General features: G+C 39.7%; 1 protein-coding gene across 2 annotated transcripts in view; it reads left to right on the top strand.

The window, feature by feature from the left end:
• Positions 1-19,263, top strand: part of ADAM9 (ADAM metallopeptidase domain 9) — a 164,334-nt gene that overhangs the window by 57,673 nt on the left and 87,398 nt on the right. For both annotated transcript variants that reach the window (XR_011534352.1, XM_070598850.1), the window contains exons 10-11: positions 1,501-1,582; positions 2,098-2,231. Coding sequence is in view for 1 of the 2 variants with exons in the window: in XM_070598850.1 (XP_070454951.1) it covers positions 1,501-1,582; positions 2,098-2,231 (216 nt within the window). In the remaining variant the exon portion in view is untranslated. The remainder of the gene's footprint in view (positions 1-1,500; positions 1,583-2,097; positions 2,232-19,263) is intronic.

Below are 19,263 nucleotides of genomic sequence, written 5' to 3'. Positions count from 1 at the left end.
AAGGAACAGGTGTGGAGCCATCTCCCCGTGCCTGCCCAGCCCCACCTACCAAGCTCTCTTCCCCTCCGTTTGGTCTCCATCTGTCTTGTTAGAGGCGTTTCCCAAATGTCTGATGATCCCTGGTTGGTTGGTTGTGGTTAAGGATGGGGCACTAAAAAGCCTGTGGAAGCACTGAGTCCATGAGTGGGGCTTGGAGACCATGACATTTGCTCTAGGGTGATCTGGCTGCAGTGTTTCCTTGGCAATTCCCTTTTGTCAGGATCTCTAGTCCTCTTCTCCTGGTTGGTCAGATGCCCCAGAGATTTATTCATTCATTTAAAAGATATTTATTAGGCGTATACCCTAGGCACTGGGGTATAGTGGTGAACAAGGCAGACAAAAATTCTTGCTCTCATCGAGTTCATGTTCTGGTGGAGGAGATTGGCCATAAATGAGATAAATAAGTATATGTAATGTGTTAAATAATGATAAGTGTTAAGGGGAAAAAATAAAGCAGGGAGGGTAGATGTAAAACTATTGGAGGAGTGAGGTTGAAATTATAGGTGACGTGGTAAGGGGAGGCGTCAATGAGAGGATGACTTTTGAGTAAAGACCTAAAGGAGCAGGGGAGTGAATGGAGGTGTATATTGGAGAAGGGAGTTCCAGGCAGAGGGAATAGGTCCTGAGATACAGGTGTGCCTGGGATGATTGAGGACACATGGAGGCCATCATGGCTCTTCTGTTCCCTGTGCTCCCTGCCTGTGGCCTCCTGTTTGTATGTGTTCACTGAGTTTGTTACCTGTCTTTCCTCATGAGAATTTTTTTTTTTTGGTGAGGAAGATTGTCCCAGAGCTAACATCTGTGCCAATCTTCCTCTATTTTGTATGTGAGAGGCCACCACAGCATGGCTTGATGAGTGGTATGTAGGTCCATGCCTGGGATCTGAACCTGTGAACCCCAGGCTGCCAAAGCAAAGTGTGTGAACTTAACCACTAGGCCACTGGCCCAGCTTCTAGGATTTTTGAATAAATAAACGTAATGCATTTTAGGAAGGTTTTTCATTTAGAAGGTAGAAGAAAACTTGTTTTGGTATCTAAAACTTATCTTCATTTGTCTGAAAAATGAATTTTTAATATTAATCTCATTCTTTGATAATAAAAAAGAGATAGGAACCGGCTCTGTGGCCAGTGATTAAGTTTGGAGCACTCCACTTTGGTGTCCTGTGTTTGGTTCCCGGGTGTGGACCTACGCCACTTGTCAGTGGTCATGCTATGGTGGCGTCCCACATGTAAAATAGAGGAAGATTGGCACAGATGTTAGCTCAGGACGAATCTTCCTCAGCAAAAAAAAAAAAGAGATAAGGCTTAATTGTATTCTGATTTTAAAATGTTATTTATCTTTGCCATTGTTCCCGTTTTTTTAGGTTCTACCAATCCAGTTTGAGATTACCCAAATAGGAGCAATGTATTCCCTTTTTCTCCCAAGTATATTTTTTAACTTTTACCTGTTCTTTTCATTTAGGAAGAAAGGTTTTGGTGGGACTGCAGGAATGGCATTTGTGGGGACAGTGTGTTCAAGGAGTCACGCAGGTGGCATTAATGTGGTACGTTTTTGTTTTTGCTGTTTGACTTTGGGCATCTGCATTAGGACAGTGTCAAGCATTTACTGACTCTATACTTCCTCCCCTAGTCTTCACAACAATATTTTGGGTATAATGAGGGGCATGATAGAGTGGTAGATGTGTTCTTTCCCTAGAGACTGGATTAAGCTTTCTAATATTTATTATGTGTCCTTTATTGTGGATAAGGAAATACAGATGCTATTTAAGAAAATTAAATTAGGACCATGAATTTGTTTTTCCATGAACCACCATGAGTGACTATTGGTGCTAAAGAAATTGCTCCATTGCTTAAAGGGTCCGCCTCCATCATCCGTGTGTTGAGTCACAACAGTTTCTCACTAGACTGCAATGTATGAAGACTGATGTTGGATGCTTGATTTATCATATAGTCTGTCAACATTGTAGCGATAAATTTCCTTTTGTGAAAAATAATCTGGGAGACAAAACATATCCTTTTTGTTCATAAACCTATTTAACAGTTTCCTGTGTTTGGACAGTTTGGGCAAAGCAGCGTGGAGACATTCGCATCCATCGTTGCTCATGAGTTGGGTCATAACCTTGGAATGAATCATGATGATGGGAGAGATTGTTTTTGTGGAGCAAAGAGCTGCATCATGAATTCAGGAGCATCGTGAGTAACTGAATTCTTTCTTCTTATTCTTCTTAATATAGTATTGTAGATCAGTGTTTCTTTTTTTTTAATTAATTTATTTTTGGATGTAAGTCATAGTATATTTGAAATTCTGTGTAGATTACATCATGTTCACAACCCCAAAACTAATTATAGTCCATCCCTTCACATGTGAGCCTAGTCACCCCTTTTCCCCCATCTTCCCCCATTGTAACCACCAATCCAATCTCCAGTGCTATCTGCGTGTTTGTCATTGTTTTTATCTTCCACTTATGAGTGAGATCATATGGTATTTGACTTTCTCCCTCTGACTTATTTCACTCAGCATAGTACCCTCAAGGTCTATCCATGTTGTCACAAACGGCTGGATTTCATCATTTCTTATGGCTGACTAGTATTCCATCGTGTATAAATACCACATCTTCTTTATCCATTCGTCCCTTGATGGGCACCCAGGTTGCTTCCAAGTCTTGGCTATGGTGTATAATGCTGCAGTGAACATAGGGGTGCAAGTATCTTTATGCCTTTGTGTTTTCAAGTTCTTTGGATAAATACCCAGCAGTGGGATACCTGGATCATATGGTAGATCTATTCTTAATTTTCTGAGGATACTCCATACTGCTTTCCATAGTGGCTGCACCAGTTTGTACTCCCACCAGCAGTGAACAAGGGTTCCCTTTTCTCCACATCCTCTCCAGCATTTGTTGTTTCCTGTCTTGTTAATTATAGCCATTCTGACTGGAGTGAGGTGATACCACATTGTAGTTTTGATTTGCATTTCCCTGATAGCTAATGATGTTGAGCATCTTTTAATATGCCTGTTGGCCATTCGTATATCTTCTTTGGAGAAATCTCTGTTCAGATCTTTTGCCCATTTTTTAATTGGACTGTTGGTTTTTTTGTTGTTGAGCTGTATGAGTTCTTTGTATGTTTTGGATATTAACCCCTTATCTGATATGTGGTTTGCAAATATCTTCTCCCAATTGTTAGGTTGTCTTTTCGTTTTCTTGAGGATTTCCTTTGCTGTGCAGAAGATTTTTAGCTTGATGTAGTCCCATTTGTTCATTTTTTCTTTTGTTTCCCTTGCCCGGTCAGACATGGGACTTGTAAATATGCTGCTCAGACCGATGTCAAAGAGCATACTGCCTGTGTTTTCTTCTAGAAGTTTCCTGGTTTTGGGTCTTACGTTCAAGTCTTTAATCCATTTTGAGTTGACTTTTGTGCCTGGTATGAGGGAATGGTCTACTTTGATTCTTTTGCATGTGGCTGTCCAGTTTTCCATTTATTGAGGAGACTCTCCTTTCTCCATCATATGCTCTTGGCTCCCTTGTTGAATATTAGCTGTCCATAAATGTGTGGGTTTACTTCTGGGCTCTCAATTCTATTCCATTGATCTGTGTGTCTGTTTTTGTGCCAGTACCATGCTGTTTTGGTTACTATGGCTTTGTAGTATATTTTGAAATCAGGGAGTGTGATACCTCCAGCTTTGTTCTTTTTTCTCAGGAATCCTTTGGCTATTCGGGGTCTTTTGTTGTTCCATATAAATTTTAGGATCCTTTGTTCTATTTCTGTGAAAAATGGTGTTGGAACTTTGATAGTGATTGCGTTGAATCTGTAGATTGCTATAGGAAGTATGGACATTTTAACAATGTTAATTCTTCCAATCCAAGAGCACGGAATATCTTTCCATTTCCTTGTGTCTTCTTCGATTTCTTTCAACAATGTTTTATAGTTTTCAGTGTACAGATCATTCACCTCTTTGGTTAAGTTTATTCCTAGGTATTTTATTCTTTTTGTTGTAATTGTAAATGGGATTGTATTCTTAATTTCTCTTTCTGCTACTTCCTTGTTCGTGTATAGAAATGCAACCAATTTTTGTATGTTGATTTTGTATCCCGTGACTTGACTGTATTGCTTTATTGTTTCTAAAAGTATTTTAGTGGAATCTTTAGGGATTTCTAGATATAAAATCATGTCATCTGCAAAGAGTGACAGTTTCACTTCTTCTTTTCCAGTGTGGATCCCTTTTATTTCTTTTTCTTGCCTGATTGCTCTGGCTAGGACTTCCAACACTATGTTAAATAAGAGTGGTGACAGGGGCATCCTTGTCCGGTTCCTGTTCTTAGAGGGATAGCTTTCAGTTTTTCTCCATTGAGAATGATATTTGCTGTGGGTTTGTCATATATGGTCTTTATTATGTTGAGGTATTTTCCTTCTATACCCATTTTATTTAGAGTTTTTATCACAAATGGTTGCTGTATCTTGTCAAATGCTTTCTCTGCATCTATTGAGATGATCATGTGATTTTTATTCTTCATTTTGTTAATGTGGTGTATCACGTTGATAGATTTGTGGATGTTGAACCATCCCTGCATCCCTGGAATGAAATCGACTGGATCATGTATGATCTTTTTAATGTATTGTTGTCTTTGATTTGCTAGTATTTTGTTGAGGATTTTTGCATTGATGTTCATCAATGATATTGGCCTGTAATTTTCCTTTTTTGTGTTGTCCGTGTCTGGTTTTGGTATCAGGATAATCTTGGCTTCGTAGAATGAGTTAGGAAGCTTCCCCTCCTCTTCAGCTTTTTGGAAGAGTTTGAGAAGGATAGGTATTAAGTCTTCTTTGAATGTTTGATAGAATTCACCAGGGAAGCCATCTGGTCCTGGACTTTTATTTTTTGGGATGTTTTTGATTGCTGTGTCGATCTCCTTACTGGTGATCAGTCTATTCAAATTTTCTACTTCTTGGTCCGGTTTTGGAAGGTTGTATGTTTCTAAGAAATTATCCATTTCTTCTAGATTATCCACTTTCTTGGCGTATAGCTTTTCATAGTTTTCTCTCAGTATCTTTTGTATTTCTGAGGTGTCCTTTGTAATCTCTTCTCTTTGATTTCTGATTTTATTTATTTGAGCCTTCTCTCTTTTTCGCTTGGTGAGTCTAGCTAAGGGTTTGTCAATTTTGTTTATCTTTTCAAAGAGCCAGCTCTTGGAATCGTTGATTTTTTTCTATTTTTTTTTTTAACCTCTATTTGATTTATTCCTTCTCTGATTTTTATTATTTCCTTCCTTCTGCTGATTTTGGGCTTTGTTTGTTGTTCTTTTTCCAGTACCTTTAGATGCCCTTTTAGATTGTCTATTTGGGATTTTTCTTCTTTGTTGAGGTAGGCCTGAATTGCTATAAACTTCCCTCTTAGAACCGTTTTGCTGTATCTCACAGATTTTGGCATGTCGTGTTTTCAGTTTCATTTGTCTCCAGGAATTTTTTGATTTCTTCTTTGATTTCTTCATTGACCCAATCGTTGTTCAGCAGCATTTTGTTTAATCTCCACATTTTTGTGGCTTTTCTGGTTTTCTTCCTGTAGTTGATTTCTAGTTTCATCCCTTTGTCATCAGAAAAGATGCATGGTATTATTTTGATCTTAAATTTATTGAGCCTTGTTTTGTGGCCTAATATGTGATCAGTCCTGGAGAATGTTCCATGGGCATTTGAAAAGAATGTGTATTCTGTGGTTTTTGGATGGAATGTTCTGTACATATCTACTAAGTCCATCTGGTCTAATGTGTCCTTTAAGGTGAGTGTTTCCTTATTGATCTTCTGTTTGGGTGATCTATCCATTTGTGTTAGCGGAGTGTTAAAGTCCCCTACTATTATTGTGTTACTGACTATTTCTCCTTTTATGTCTGTTAATAATTGCTTTATATATTTAGGTGCTCCTATGTTGGGTGCGTAGATATTTACAAGTGTTATATTTTCTTGTTGGATTGTTCCCTTTATCATTATGTAGTGCCCGTCTTTGTCTCTTGTTACGGTTTTTGTTTTAAAGTCTATTTTGTCTGATATAAGTATTGCTACCCCCCTTTTCTTTTCTTTGCCATTTGCGTGGAATATCTTTTTCCATCCTTTCACTTTCAGTTTGTGAGTGTCTTTAGGTCTGAAGTGTCTCTCTTGTATGCAGCATATACATGGGTCTTGTTTTTTTATCCAGTTGGCCACCCTATTGCATTTGCTCGGAGTATTTAGTCCATTGACATTTAAAGTAGCTGTTGGTAAATATGTATTTATTGCCATTTTGTGACTTTTTTTTCTGGGTGTTTTAGTAGTTCTTCTCTGTTCCTTTCTTTTTCTCTTGCTCTCTTCCCTTGTGGTTTGATGGCTATCTTTAGTAATATGTTTGACTTCTTTTGTCTTTTTTTCTTGCTTGTTACAGGTTTCTGATTTGTGATTACCAGGAGGATCCTATTTAGTATTCTATGCGTATAACAGTCTATATTGAGTTCATAGACTCGTTAGCTTGACCTACTTCTAAAAGCTCTACTTTTTCACTCCCCTCCTCCCACATTATATGTTTTTCAAATCATATTTAGTCTCTTGTTTAGTGTGTGTCTATCCATTACCCTCTTATCATTGAAATAGGTGATTTTAGTACGTTTGTCTTTTAACCTTCATAGTATTTTCACAGGTAGTTGATCTGCTACCTTTACTATATTTTTACCTTACAAGTGATTTTATTGTCTCGGTTTTTTGTTGTTGTTGTTGTTTTGTCTTTTTGATATATTTTTTTTTAACTCTGTTTGTGGTCATTGCTTTCCCACTTAAATAAGTCCCTTCAGCATTTCTTGCAGAACTGGTTTCTTGGTGATAAACTCCTTTAATTTTTGCTTGTCTGGGAAGCTCTTTATCTCTCCTTCCATTCTGAATGACAGGCTTGATGGATAGAATATTCTTGGCTGTAGGTTATTTCCTTTTAGCACTTTAAATACATTATGCCATTCTCTTCTCGCCTGTAGGGTGTCCGCTGAGAAGTCCACTGATAGCCTGATGGGCTTCCCTTTATATGTCACTTGTGGCCTTTCTCTTGCTGCTTTTAGGATTCTCTCTTTGTCTTTAATTTTGGATGTTTTAATTATAATATGTCTTGGTGTGAGCCTCTTTGGGCTTATCTTGTTTGGAGCTCTCTGTGCTTCCTGACCTTGGATGTCTGTTTCCTTCCTCAGGTTAGGAAAATTTTCATCTATTATTTCTACAAATAAATTTTCTTCCCCTTTGTCTCTCTCTTTTCCTTCTGGGACACCTATAATCCGAATGTTAGCTTGCTTGATATTGTCCCAGAGTTCCCTTAGACTGTTCTCATTCTGTCTAATTCTTTTTTCTCTTTTCTCTTCTGCTTGGGTGATTTCCTCTAGTCTTTCATCTGGCTCGCTGATCCATTCTTCTGTATCCTCTACTCTGCTATTGAGTCCTTCTAGTGAATTGCTCATTTCCAGTATTGTATTCTTCATTTCTGATTGGTTTTCTTGTATATTTTCCAATTCTTTGCTGATGTGCTCACTGTGTTCATCCATTCTTCTCCCCATATCTGTGAGCATCCTCATGATGTTTTGGTTGAACTCTTTGTTGAGTAGGTCTCTTGTTTCTGTTTCATTTAGTCCTTTCTCTGGGGTTTTGTCCTGTTCCCTTGCTTGGAATGTATTCCTTTGTCTCCTTGTTATGCCTCTTTCACTGAGCTTATTTCTGTGTATTAGGTGAGTCGGCTATGTCTCCTGATCTTGGAGAAGTGGCATTATGTTTGAGATGCCTCATGAGGCCCAGCAATGTGCTTCCCTCTTCTCACCAGTCCATAAGAACCAGGAGTGACCCCTTCGTGGGCTACTTGTGTCCTTCTTCTGTGGCAGGGTTGCTCCCACTGCAGGTACCCAGGGAGTCTAATCTTTCTTTCCCTGGCCAGCTGTTTGTAAATCTGGTTTGTGGAGCCTCAGCACCCTTGGCTACAAAGTCTATCAGCACACTCCTATTGCACTTTTCCTCTTAATTGGGTTGGTACCCAGTGTAGCTGGTTGCTAGACTCAGGGGCTTACAGTTGTGATACGCCTCAGGCCTACAAGGCTGTTGTCAGTTCTCTTAGGAGTGCAGCTGAGTGGGGCTGGCCCTTGACACTCAATTGTTTCAGGCTTTGGAAGGTGGGACTGATCCTTTTTATATCTATTTGTGAAGCACAGGTCTTCTGTCACTGATAAGCCTCACCCCCGACAGGACTACATACACCATCAACACAGTCCTGGTCCATGCATACTTCTCAACCCCCTGGAGCGTACCCTGATGCTGCACTGCAGAGACCCCCATCTCTCCACCAATGCCCCCCAACAGTTCACCTGGTCCTCACGCAGGCCCTGCCCCACAGAGGCAGACACACTGGCCTGCCTGTAGAGGATCAAGGCACCCAGTCAATGCAGGCTGAAAAGTAGCCTGAGGGCTTGCTGTTAGGTGGGGCCAGTCCCTAGGGCTGGTTGCCTGCCCTTGCTGAACTGGGTTAAATCTGTGCTCTAGTGGGTGTGGCAGACCCCTGGGCTAACAGGCGAAGGGATCAACCTCACTGGCACCCACTGAGGTCTGTGTCAGCATGCCTGGACCAGCTCAGAACTATGGCCCCCACCAATGTCTCAGCATCCGGAGAGGTCCCTGCTCTCACCAAGATGCCCCCAGAGCCCACCAGGTGAGTCTCGTTTCACCAAAGGACTGTCAGGCTTCTCTCTGGTGATTCTAGGTTGCTGCACTGAGTGAGTTTGTGTGTGGGCCCTTTAAGACCCGGGTCCTTTCGGCTTTCAGTGGATAGCTTTTCTGGGGATATCCTCGCTGCAGTTAATAGCCAGCAAAGCCAGACAGTAAGACCCCTGTCTCAGTTGGGCTGAGTCTGAAGGATGCTTACAGCAGTATCGCCCCCACTCCGGACCTCACTCCTCCAGGTAGGGCCGCGTACCTTAGGGTGTCTCCTGCCTAGCCAGCTGAGAAGCTCTGCTGCTCCCAAAGGTGGCTTTTTTCCTCTCCAGAAGGAATATCTGCCTCTTCCGCCTTGTCAGGACTGTCCCTTGTTGTGGATTCTTTTTATCCAGTTTTCAGTTTTCAATCTGGGGTAATTTTTCCAAAAATTGTTGTAACCTGGTTGTGTTTGTGGGAGGAGACGAGTTCAACATCTGCTCACACCGCCATCTTGACGAGATCTCTAGATCAGTGTTTCTTAAACTGTGCTATACTCATGTCTTATGTTGAAAAAACAGGAAAATTATTCCTTGCTTCCCTGAAATTAATTACATGATACACCACTCAAAAGTCTATTTTTAAATTAAATAAATAATTCCAGGGAGCTTTAAGAAAGAAACATTTAGGTAGGCACAGGTATGTAGCTACACTCTGTTGTAAACCAATTGACAGACCAAAGAACTATAAGAACCTGTAATAATTTTCATCTGAAGTAGAAACTAGGCAAGAGTTTCTGCTAGATTCAGTGCAGGTTGGATTAGATTGGAGTATTTACTCACAAACTCCTCCTTGAGAAAGTGCTGCATTGTCACTGTAAGTAAAAGAAGTCCTGACACAGTCCTGCTAACATCCCCAATTTTATAGATAAATGTGGGAGGGAAGACAAAGAGGAGGAGAAACAAGAGGTAACATTTATAGAACTCTTTTTATGTATTAGCCACTGGTCTAAGTACTTAAAAGATACTAATCACTTAATGCTCAACACCCTCATGAGATGTAGCTACCTTGTTATCTCTTTTTGCGATGAGGTCACACATCTAAATAAGTGGTAAAGCTGGAATTTGAAGTCAGGAAGTCTGAGTCCAGAGGCTGTGGGGGATCTTAGAACCCCTTCCTTTGGCAGGGTTCAAAAATAATTACAATAGAGGGTCTGAGGGCAAACAAAACCGTTGAATTTGCTGGGCTGCTTTTTGATGCAGATTTCATAAGGCAACAAGATTCCTTCCTAATTTAGTAGGCAGTAGTGCTATGCAGAGAGCTGGGCATGGCCACAATGCATATGTGGAGTAGAAGCTGAGCCAGAGGAAAAATTAGATATGAAAGATGTTTGTCTTTAACGAACACAGATGAAGATTTCATGTGGGGTATAGCCATGACCCCCAGTGTTCAATCCTAAATTAGATATGAAAGATGTTCATCTTTAACAAACACAGATGAAGATTTCATGTGGGGTGTATCTCTGACCCCCAGTGTTCACTCCTTTCTGCCTCCCTCCAGCTCCTGGAGCACTGAAAGAATCATAACAGTTTCTATTAGCCAGCTCTTTATCTTCAGATCTGAGAGTACAATTCTAATCACATCCTGGTGTAAAGGGAAGCACTCAAGTTGAATTTACTGCAGGATTTGTTTTTGAGCAAATACTAGGCTGAAAAATAGAAAAGGAAGAAATAGAATAGTGTTTATGAAAAAACTATACTTAATAAAAAAATAGTGATATTCACAAGAAAAGTCATAAGTCTGTAATAGATTCCCTGTAGGAGAGAGAGGTAAATTTAGTGTTTGCTTTGGCGGACAGTGAAGTTGAGGAAGAAATGAATTCAGGGAACAAGAAATGAATAATCAACAATGTGATAAGACAGGAGACTAAGATGAAAAAGGGAGTCTTCCGATTTAAGGAAGGAATGTCATGAAACAGTGCCATAGTGGAATTTAAAATGATGTGAGAACTGATGAAGGGTGGACTCATCCTTTATTCATTCACTCATCAAATAATTATTGAGCCCTGACTATGTGGGAGTCTTTGTTTTAGGCATCTGGAATGTCTCAGTGAGTTAGATAAAGACTTGCCCTTCATGGAGTTTATATTTTAATGGGGGAATAAAAACTATTAACATAATAAATACATCAATAATATAGAACGTTAGAAGATGATAAACCCTATGGAAAATAAAATAGAGCAGGATTGGACGATGGGGAGGGCCAGGGGTGGTGTGGTGGTGGTGGTAGAGGTCAGTTTTCAATTTTAAATTTGTATCGTCAGGGTAAGTTTCTTTGAGATGACGTTGGCCCAAATGCTTGAAGAAAGTTAAGTAGAAAGTTAGCAATGTGGGTATCTGAGTGAACAGCAAGTACAAAAACAGTGCGGGCAGGATAGATTCTTTTTTTCAAGATGGAAGAAATTACAGCAGGGTTATACACTGATAGAACTGGTTTAGTAGAGGGTGAAAAATTGCTGATCTAGGATGGAGAGGGCAACATTGCTAGAGTCTTCCTTGAGTACATGAGAGGGTCTGGGAGCTGGGGCACAAGTGGAGGGCTTTGCTTTAGTGGAGAAGTGGTGGGGTATCTTAATCTTAAGTAACAGGAGTAAATGGAGGTAGCTGCTGGTAGATGGAGGGATGTGGTAGTGGGAGTCTGTGGGTCAGTTTTGTCAATGAAGTAGGAAGTAGGTTCTTCAGCTGAAACACAGGATTGGGAGGAGCTGTTGGGGGTTTCAGGAAATAGGAGAAGGTATGAAATAGGCATCTAGTAGAATGGGAGAGTAAATGCAGTAGAGTGTGTTTGCTGGGCAGCTTTTTTGTTTTTTTTTGAGGAAGATTAGGTCTGAGCTAACATCTGCCGCCAATCCTCCTCTTTTTGCTGAGGAAGACTGGCCCTGAGCTAACATCTGTGCCCATCTTCCCCTGCTTTATATTTGGGATGCCTGCCACAGCATGGCTTGCTAAGTAGTGTATAGGTCTGTGCCTGGGATCCGAACTGGCGAACCCCAGGCCATGGAAGTGGAATGTGTGAACTTAACTCCTGCACCACCAGGCCGGCCCCTGGGCAGCTTTAATGGGGCCGCTTGAGATTCACAGTTATGAATTTTAAATGAGATTAATCAGTATAGAGTTGTGTTTTTGTCCAGCCATATTCAATTGCATAGGTATGTAAGAGAGTTGGTTGTGTTTAGGCCAAGTACAATAAAGTAAGAGGGGGCAAGGAAGTCAAACCTTTATGCAAAGCAGTACTTATACTGGTGGACCGTGACATTTAAACTGGATAAGGCTTAGGAAATAGAGGACATCAAGGGGACGAGAGAAGTAAAAAGGGGAAACATCAATGGATTGGATGTCCTGGTAGGATTAAAGAGATTTTGGAGACTATAGCTATACTAAAGGGAGAGTGGAACGCATAAAGATGAGATTGTAAGTTATGGTTATTGGTAATGAGAAGGTGTCTATTAAAATCGTGGGCATGAGTGATTGACATGGTAGAGGATAAGATCGTTGGAGGAGACGAGTTCAAGCCACTGAAAGCCCAAGAGATTGATAAGATTATCGACCTGTATATTGAAATCAGCAAAAATTAAGACAAGGGTAGTGTTACAGTGAAAGTGTTTGCAAGAAGGATATGAGAAGGAGTAACCTGGGGGTTGGTAGATGTTAGTAACAAAGATAGTGGCTAATTTCGTGTTAAAAGATTCAAAGCTTGGAGATTTTAGGAAGGAGGGAGACAGAATGGCCTAAAAGCAGCAATCGAGGGAGAACACTGATTCCATCTCTAGATGTATCAGAGTTGTGGGAAAAAGCTGCCACCACTCGAGATGGTTCTAGTGGAAGCTGTGAAATCAGGGGCTGGCTGAATTTCAAGTAGAGCTTGAAGGTGAAGGCTACTCTCAGAGAAGGGGTTGAAGATCTGGGAGTTTTTGCTGATGGTGGACTGTGATTTCCAGAGTGCATGGTAAGAGAACAGGATACATGTGAAGCCTCGTGGGTATTAGAGTGCAGGAGACAAGGGCCTACACAGGGGCTGCAGCTTCGTATGGTGATTGATGAAAACAGGAATAAAGGACAGAATGAGATAAAGGCAGATAGTGGTGCCAAGGCCACGTGTGTGTGTTAGGGGTGGAGAAGGGCAAAGTGTTTAGGGTTCCTTCTTGACCTCTGTCTGTGGATTCTAGGATGTCTCAATTTATCTCAGTCCTAGTATAGGAAATTCATTTTGGCCCTGGTTGGGTGGCTCCTCCTTGATGTCTGTTCAAAAACAATCTGCAAGTCAATCTTGATAAATTTTCTCAGATTCCAGGGGGAAGGGACATAGAGACTAAAAGAAAGATATGATAGATGTTGAGAACACAGTGGAAAGACAGTTTCAGGGCCTTTGGACTTACTGTAGAAGCAACCAGAACAAATGCAACTTAAAATATATAATATTAGAAAAAAGTAAAAGTAACTGAGTGGGGGAGGTAGAAAATTGCTGATAATTGGAGAAATATATGTCTAATTGTGTTTTATTTTATTTTGAAATTTCCTCTCATTTATTTTTGTTGAAGTATAGTTGACACACAGTGTTATACAGTCATGCACCACATAATGACGTTTCATTCAATGACAGACTGCATGTGTGAGGTGGCCCCATAAGATTAGTATCATATAGCCTAGGTGTGTGGTAGGCTGTATACCATCTACGTTTGTGTAAGTGCACTCTGTGATGTTCCCACAGTGACGAAATTGCCTAACGATGCATTTCTCAGAATGTACCACCATTGTTAAGCAAAGCACAACAGTAGTATTTTGAGGTGTACAACATAGTGATTCAACTATATCCTATAAAAAATGATCACCCTGACGAGTCTAGTAACCATCTGTCAACCATCTGTCACCATACAAAGTTATTATATTATTGACTATATTCCCTATGCTGTGTACTACACCTCCATGACTTATTTATTTTGTAACTGGAAGTTTGTACCTCTTAATCCCCTTCACTTTTTTGCCCATCCCCCCATCTTCCTCCCTCTGGTGACCAATAGTTTGTTCTTTGTATCTATGAGTTTGTTTTTGTTTTGTTCTGTTTGCTTTGTTTTGTTTTGTTTTTTTTAGATTCCACAGATAAGTGAAATCATATGGTATTTGTCTTTCTCTGACTTATTTCACTTAGCATAATACCCTCTAGGTCCATCCATGTTGCCGCGAGTGGCAAGGTTTCATTCTTTTTTATGGCTGAGTAATATTCCATTACTCTTCTTTATCCATTCATCTGTTGATGGACATGTAGGTTGCTTCCATATCATGGTTATTGTAAATAATCCTGCAATGAACATAGGAGTGCATATACCTTTTTGAATCAGTGTTTTCATTTTCTTTGGATAAATACCAAGAAGTGGGATTCCTGGATCACATGGTAGTTCTGTTTTTAAGTTTTTGAGGAACCTCCATACTGTTTTCTATAACAGCTGCACCAATTTACATTCCCATCAACTGTGTATGAGGATTCCCTTTTCTTCACGTCCTTGCCAGCACTTGTTATTTGTTTTCTGTTTTTAAAAAATAAATTTCTTTTTTTTTTTTGGCAGGGGAAGATTCACCTTGAACTAACATAATCTGTTGCCAATCCTCCTCTGTTTGCTTGAGGAAGATTGGCCCTGAGGTAACATCTATGCCAGTATTCCTCTATTTTGTATGTGGGTCACTGCCACGGCATGGTGGCCAATGAGTGGAGTATGTCCATGCCTAGGAACTGAGCCCAGTCTGCTGAAGCAGAGCATGTTGAACTTAACCACAAGGCCATTGGGCTGGCCCCCTCATCTCTTTCATTTCTAATTTTGTTTATTTGGGACTTCTCTCTTTTTTTCTTGGAGTTTCCCTAAAGGTTTATTAATTTCATTTATCTTTTCAAAGAACTGGCCCTTAGTTTCAGTGATCTTTACTTTTTCTTTTTTTAGTCTTTATTTCATTTATTTCTGCTCTGATCTTTATTATTTCCTTTCTTCTACTAACTTTTGGCTTTGTTCTTCTTTTTCTAGTTCCTTTAGGTGTAAGGTTAGATTGTTTATTTGAGACTTTTCTTTTTTACTGAGGTAGGCCTGTATTGCTGTAAACTTCCTCTTAGATCTACTCTTGCTGCATCCCATAGATTTTGGAAAGTTGTGTTTCTATTTTCATTTGTCTCAAGTTATGTTTTGATTTCCTTTTTGATTTCTTTCTTGGCCCATTGGTTGTTTAGTAGCATGTTCTTTAGCCTCCACATGTTTGTGTTTTTTCCCAGTTTTTTTCTTGTACTTGATTTCTAGTTTCATGCTGTTATGGTTGGAAAACATACTTGATATGATTTCAGTCTTCTTAAATTAATTGAGACTTGTTTTGTGGCCTAGTATGCAATCTCTTTGGGAGAACGTTCCATGTGCACTTGAAAAGGATGTATATTCTGTTTTTGGGTAGAATTTTCTGTATATATGTACCAGATCCATCTGGTCTAGTATGTCATTTAAGACGACTGTTTCCTTGTTGCTTTTCTGTCTGGATGATCTATCCATTGATATAAGTGGGATGTTAAAGTCTCCTGCTATTATTGTATGACTGTTGATTTCTCTCTTTGGCCTGTTAATATTGGCCTTATGTATTTTGGTGCTTCTATGTTGGGTGTGTAGATATTTACAAGCGTTATATCCTCTTGTTGGATTGATACCTTTGTCATTGTGTAATGTCTTTCTTTGTCTCTTGTTATAGTCTTGGTTTTAAAGTCTATTTTATCTGATATAAGTATTGCTACTCCAGCCTTCTTTTCATTTCCAATTTCATGGAATATTTTTTTCCATTCCTTCACTTTCAAACTTTGAGTGTCTTTAGATCTTAAGTGAGTCTCTTGTAGGTAGCATATAGATGGGTCTCGTGTTTTTATGCATTCAGCAACCATATGTATTTTGGTTGGAGCATTCAGTCCATTTTATATTTAAAGTAATTATTGATAGGTATGTTCTTATTGCCATTTTTTAATTGCTTTCTGGTTGTTTCTATAGTTTTTCTGTGTTCCCTTCTTCTCTTGCTCTCTTCCCTTGTGATTTGATGACTTTCTTTAGCGTTTGTTTTCCTTTCTCTTTATTTTTTGTGTCTCTATTGTAGGTTTTTGATTTGTGGTTGCCATGAGATTCATATATAACAACAAATTTATAGAGCAGTCTATTTTAAGTTGATAGTTGCTTAAGTTTGAGCACATTCTAAAAGCACTTCATTTTTACTCTCCTTTCCCCCATGTTTTATGTTTTTGATATCATATTTTCTGCTTTTTTATTTTGTTTATCCCCTATCTACTTATTGTAATTATAGTTGATTTTAGTACTTTTGTCTTTTAACTTTCCTACTAGCTTTTTAAGTGGCTGATCCATTGCCTTTACTAAATGTTTGCCTTTACCAGTGGGTTTTTTTTCTTTCATATATTTTCTTTTTTCTACTTATGGCCTTGTTTTTTCTGCTAAAGAAGAACCTTTAGTATTTCTTGTAGGGCCAGTTTAGTGGTGATGAACTCGTTTAGTTTTTGCTTGTCTGAGAAACTCTTTATCTCTCCTTCGATTCTGAATGATAACCTAGCCAGGCAGAGTATTCTTGGTTGTAAGTTTTTACCCCCAGCACTTTGAATATATCATGCCACTCCCTTCTGCCTATAAACTTTCTGCCAGAAAATCAGCTGGTAGTCTTAGGGGGCTTACCTTGTATGTAACTATTTGTTTTTCTCTTGCTGTTTTTAAGATTCTCTCTTTATCTTTAACTTTTGATGCTTTAATTACAGTGTGTTTTGGTGTTGGTCTCTTGGGTCCATCTTAGTTGGAACTCTTCCTGCTTCCTGGACTTGGATGTCTGTTTCCTTCTCTTGGTTGGGGAAGTTTTCAGCCATTATTTCTTCAAATAGGTTTTCTGTCTCTTTCACTCTCTCTTCTCCTTCCAGGGCCCCTACAATGTGAATGTTAGATGTTGTCCCAGAGATCCCTTAGACTATCCTCAGTTTTTTAAGTTCTTTTTTCTTTTGCTGTTCCAATTGGGTACTTTCTATTTCCCTGCCTTCCAGAATGCTGATCCATTCTTCTGCATCATCCAATCTCCTGTCAATTCCTTCTAGTGTATTTTTATTTCAGTAGTTATATTCTTCAGCTGTGATTGGTTCTTTTTTATATTTTCTAACTCTTGGTGGAAGTTCTCACTGTGTTCCTCCATACCTTTCCTGAGTTCAGTGAGTATCTTTATGACCATTACTTTGAACTCTTTATCTGGTAGATTGCTTATCTTTGTTTTGTTTAGTTCTTTTTCTGAAGTTTTGTCTTGTTCCTTCTTTTGGAACACACTCCTCTGCTCCTCGTTTTGCTTAACTCTGTTTCTTTCTCTGTTTTAGGGATCATCTACATCTCCTGGTCTTGAAGGGGTGGCCTTAAATAGAAGGTGTCCTGTGGGGCCTAGTAGACAGGCCCCCTAGTCACTGGAGCCAGGTGCTTCAGGTGTGACCCCTGTGTAGGCTGCGTGCACCCTGCTGTTGTGCCTGAGCTGTAATTGCTGTGGGTGCACTGATGTGCAGGGTCGGCCCTCTGGGGTGGGAGCTGCTTTGGAGGGGCTCTGGTGCTGGCTGTGTCCACCTGCTGGGTGGGCCGGGGCAGGGGCTTCCTTTAGGGCTTCTGGGTAAGTCAGGATGGGGGTTCTTTGGAGAGGCTCTGGTGCCAACCGGGGCCACCTACTGTGTGGAGTGTGGCAAGAACCAGGGCAGGTCCTCAGCAGAAAACAGGAGTCGGGTGAACGGTGCTGGGAGGGTAGATGGAATGTATCAGAAATGGTACCTGCCAGTACCGGGCAAGCTAGGTAGAAGGAAAGTTAAGAAAAAAAACCTCCACCCTGCATTACTGTCCCCAGAGAAAGTTCCAACAGATCCCTGCTCCTCTGGCATGTGTCCTAAAATTAGTCAATGAATCTCCTTCATATATAACCCAGGCACTTTTCAAACTGCTTCCTCCGCACGGGGACTTGGAACGAATGAGTTTGTGTGCACGCCCTTTAAGAACAGAGTCTCGGTTTTTCCAGCTCTCTCATTTTCTTGGGTGTCAGCCCTACTGGTTTTCAAAGCCAAACACTATGGGGGCTCATCTTCCTGGTGCAGGCCCCCTGAGCTGGGGAACCTGATGTGGGGCTTGGGCCCTTGGCTCATCTGGGAGGACCTCTTCAGTTGTGATATCCCTCCTACTTGTGTGTCATTGTTTGGGGGCTGTGGGTCCTGACTAGACTGTCTCCACCCCTCTTCCTGTCTTGATGTAGCTTTTTCTTCCTATCCTTAGTTGTGGAAAATCTGTTCTGCTAGTCTTCAGGTTGTTCTCAGCGATAGTTGCTGTCTATATAATTGTAGTTTTCGTGTGTCTGTGGAAGGAGGTGAGCTCCAGACCTTCCTACTCTGCCATTTTGATCTCGCTTCTAATTTATCTTAAATTGTTATGGTAATAACCCCTAAGTAAAATTGATAACAGGAAATTTATTTTACATAGAAGAAAGAAAGCAAAAACATATCACTAAAGTGTTCCAAAATACGAAGTGTAAGGTACAATGATTTAGGGCCAAATGTAACAGTTTTGACAAATATATGTGAAATGCCTCTTAAACTAGATCACAAACCACTGTAATTTTATGTTGTATCCAGGAAACATAGCTGAAGCAAAGAGACTCAATATAAGGCAAAAATGAACACTTTTAATTTATGAGATATACAATCATTCATGAGCATTCTTCATAATTGTTTGTTATGTCATAAATAAATATTAATATGATTGGTTTAATAGATAAAAATATAACTCTCTGCACAAGCAAAGCATAAATCTTCATTTTACGTGTCCAGGAACTTCAACAAAAATTGATCATATATTTTTCCAAAAGAAGACATACATAATTTCTAAAAAGCAGAAACAGAGCATTTCTCATTCTTTGACTACAAAGTGGTAAAACTAAATGTTCATAACAGAAACCCCTAAATGGACTGGTAATTTTAAAATGCTCTGCTAAGTAAATCTTGTGTCAAAGAAGAGACCTAAAGTCTAAAGTAATTATAAAATAGTTTGAAAATAATTGTCTTATGAATATTACATTTAAAATTTACTGCATATCAAAACCTAAGCGTGAATATAAGATTGTCTCAAATATGTTTGTCTCTTATTTATGATTCTATTTTCTTATTGATGGTTACTTCCTGTAAAAGCTATGACTCCACGTCAGCTTTCTGATCTCTGACAACCCCCACCAGGTTGAGCAAATTCATCCTTTTTTTCCTAAAGGATTTCTCAGTCCTCATTGAGTACCCTTCTGGTCTACTAGATGCCACTGAGCCTGACTGCAGGAAGGGACGCTCCAAGGATAACTCTTGCTGGGTCTTCTTATTCTGATGCAACTTGTGCTACATTAAAAAAGCCCAATTTTTATTGTGAAAATAAAATATACAGCAAATCTAGCTAAACAAGTGTACAGCTGAGCACAATTTTATAAAGTGAACACTT

This window comes from Equus przewalskii, chromosome 28 (assembly GCF_037783145.1).
Source record: "Equus przewalskii isolate Varuska chromosome 28, EquPr2, whole genome shotgun sequence".
NCBI classification, from domain to species: domain Eukaryota; kingdom Metazoa; phylum Chordata; class Mammalia; order Perissodactyla; family Equidae; genus Equus; species Equus przewalskii.
Note: the sequence above shows the minus strand (reverse complement) of the source record. Positions and strands in the feature narration are given on the sequence as shown.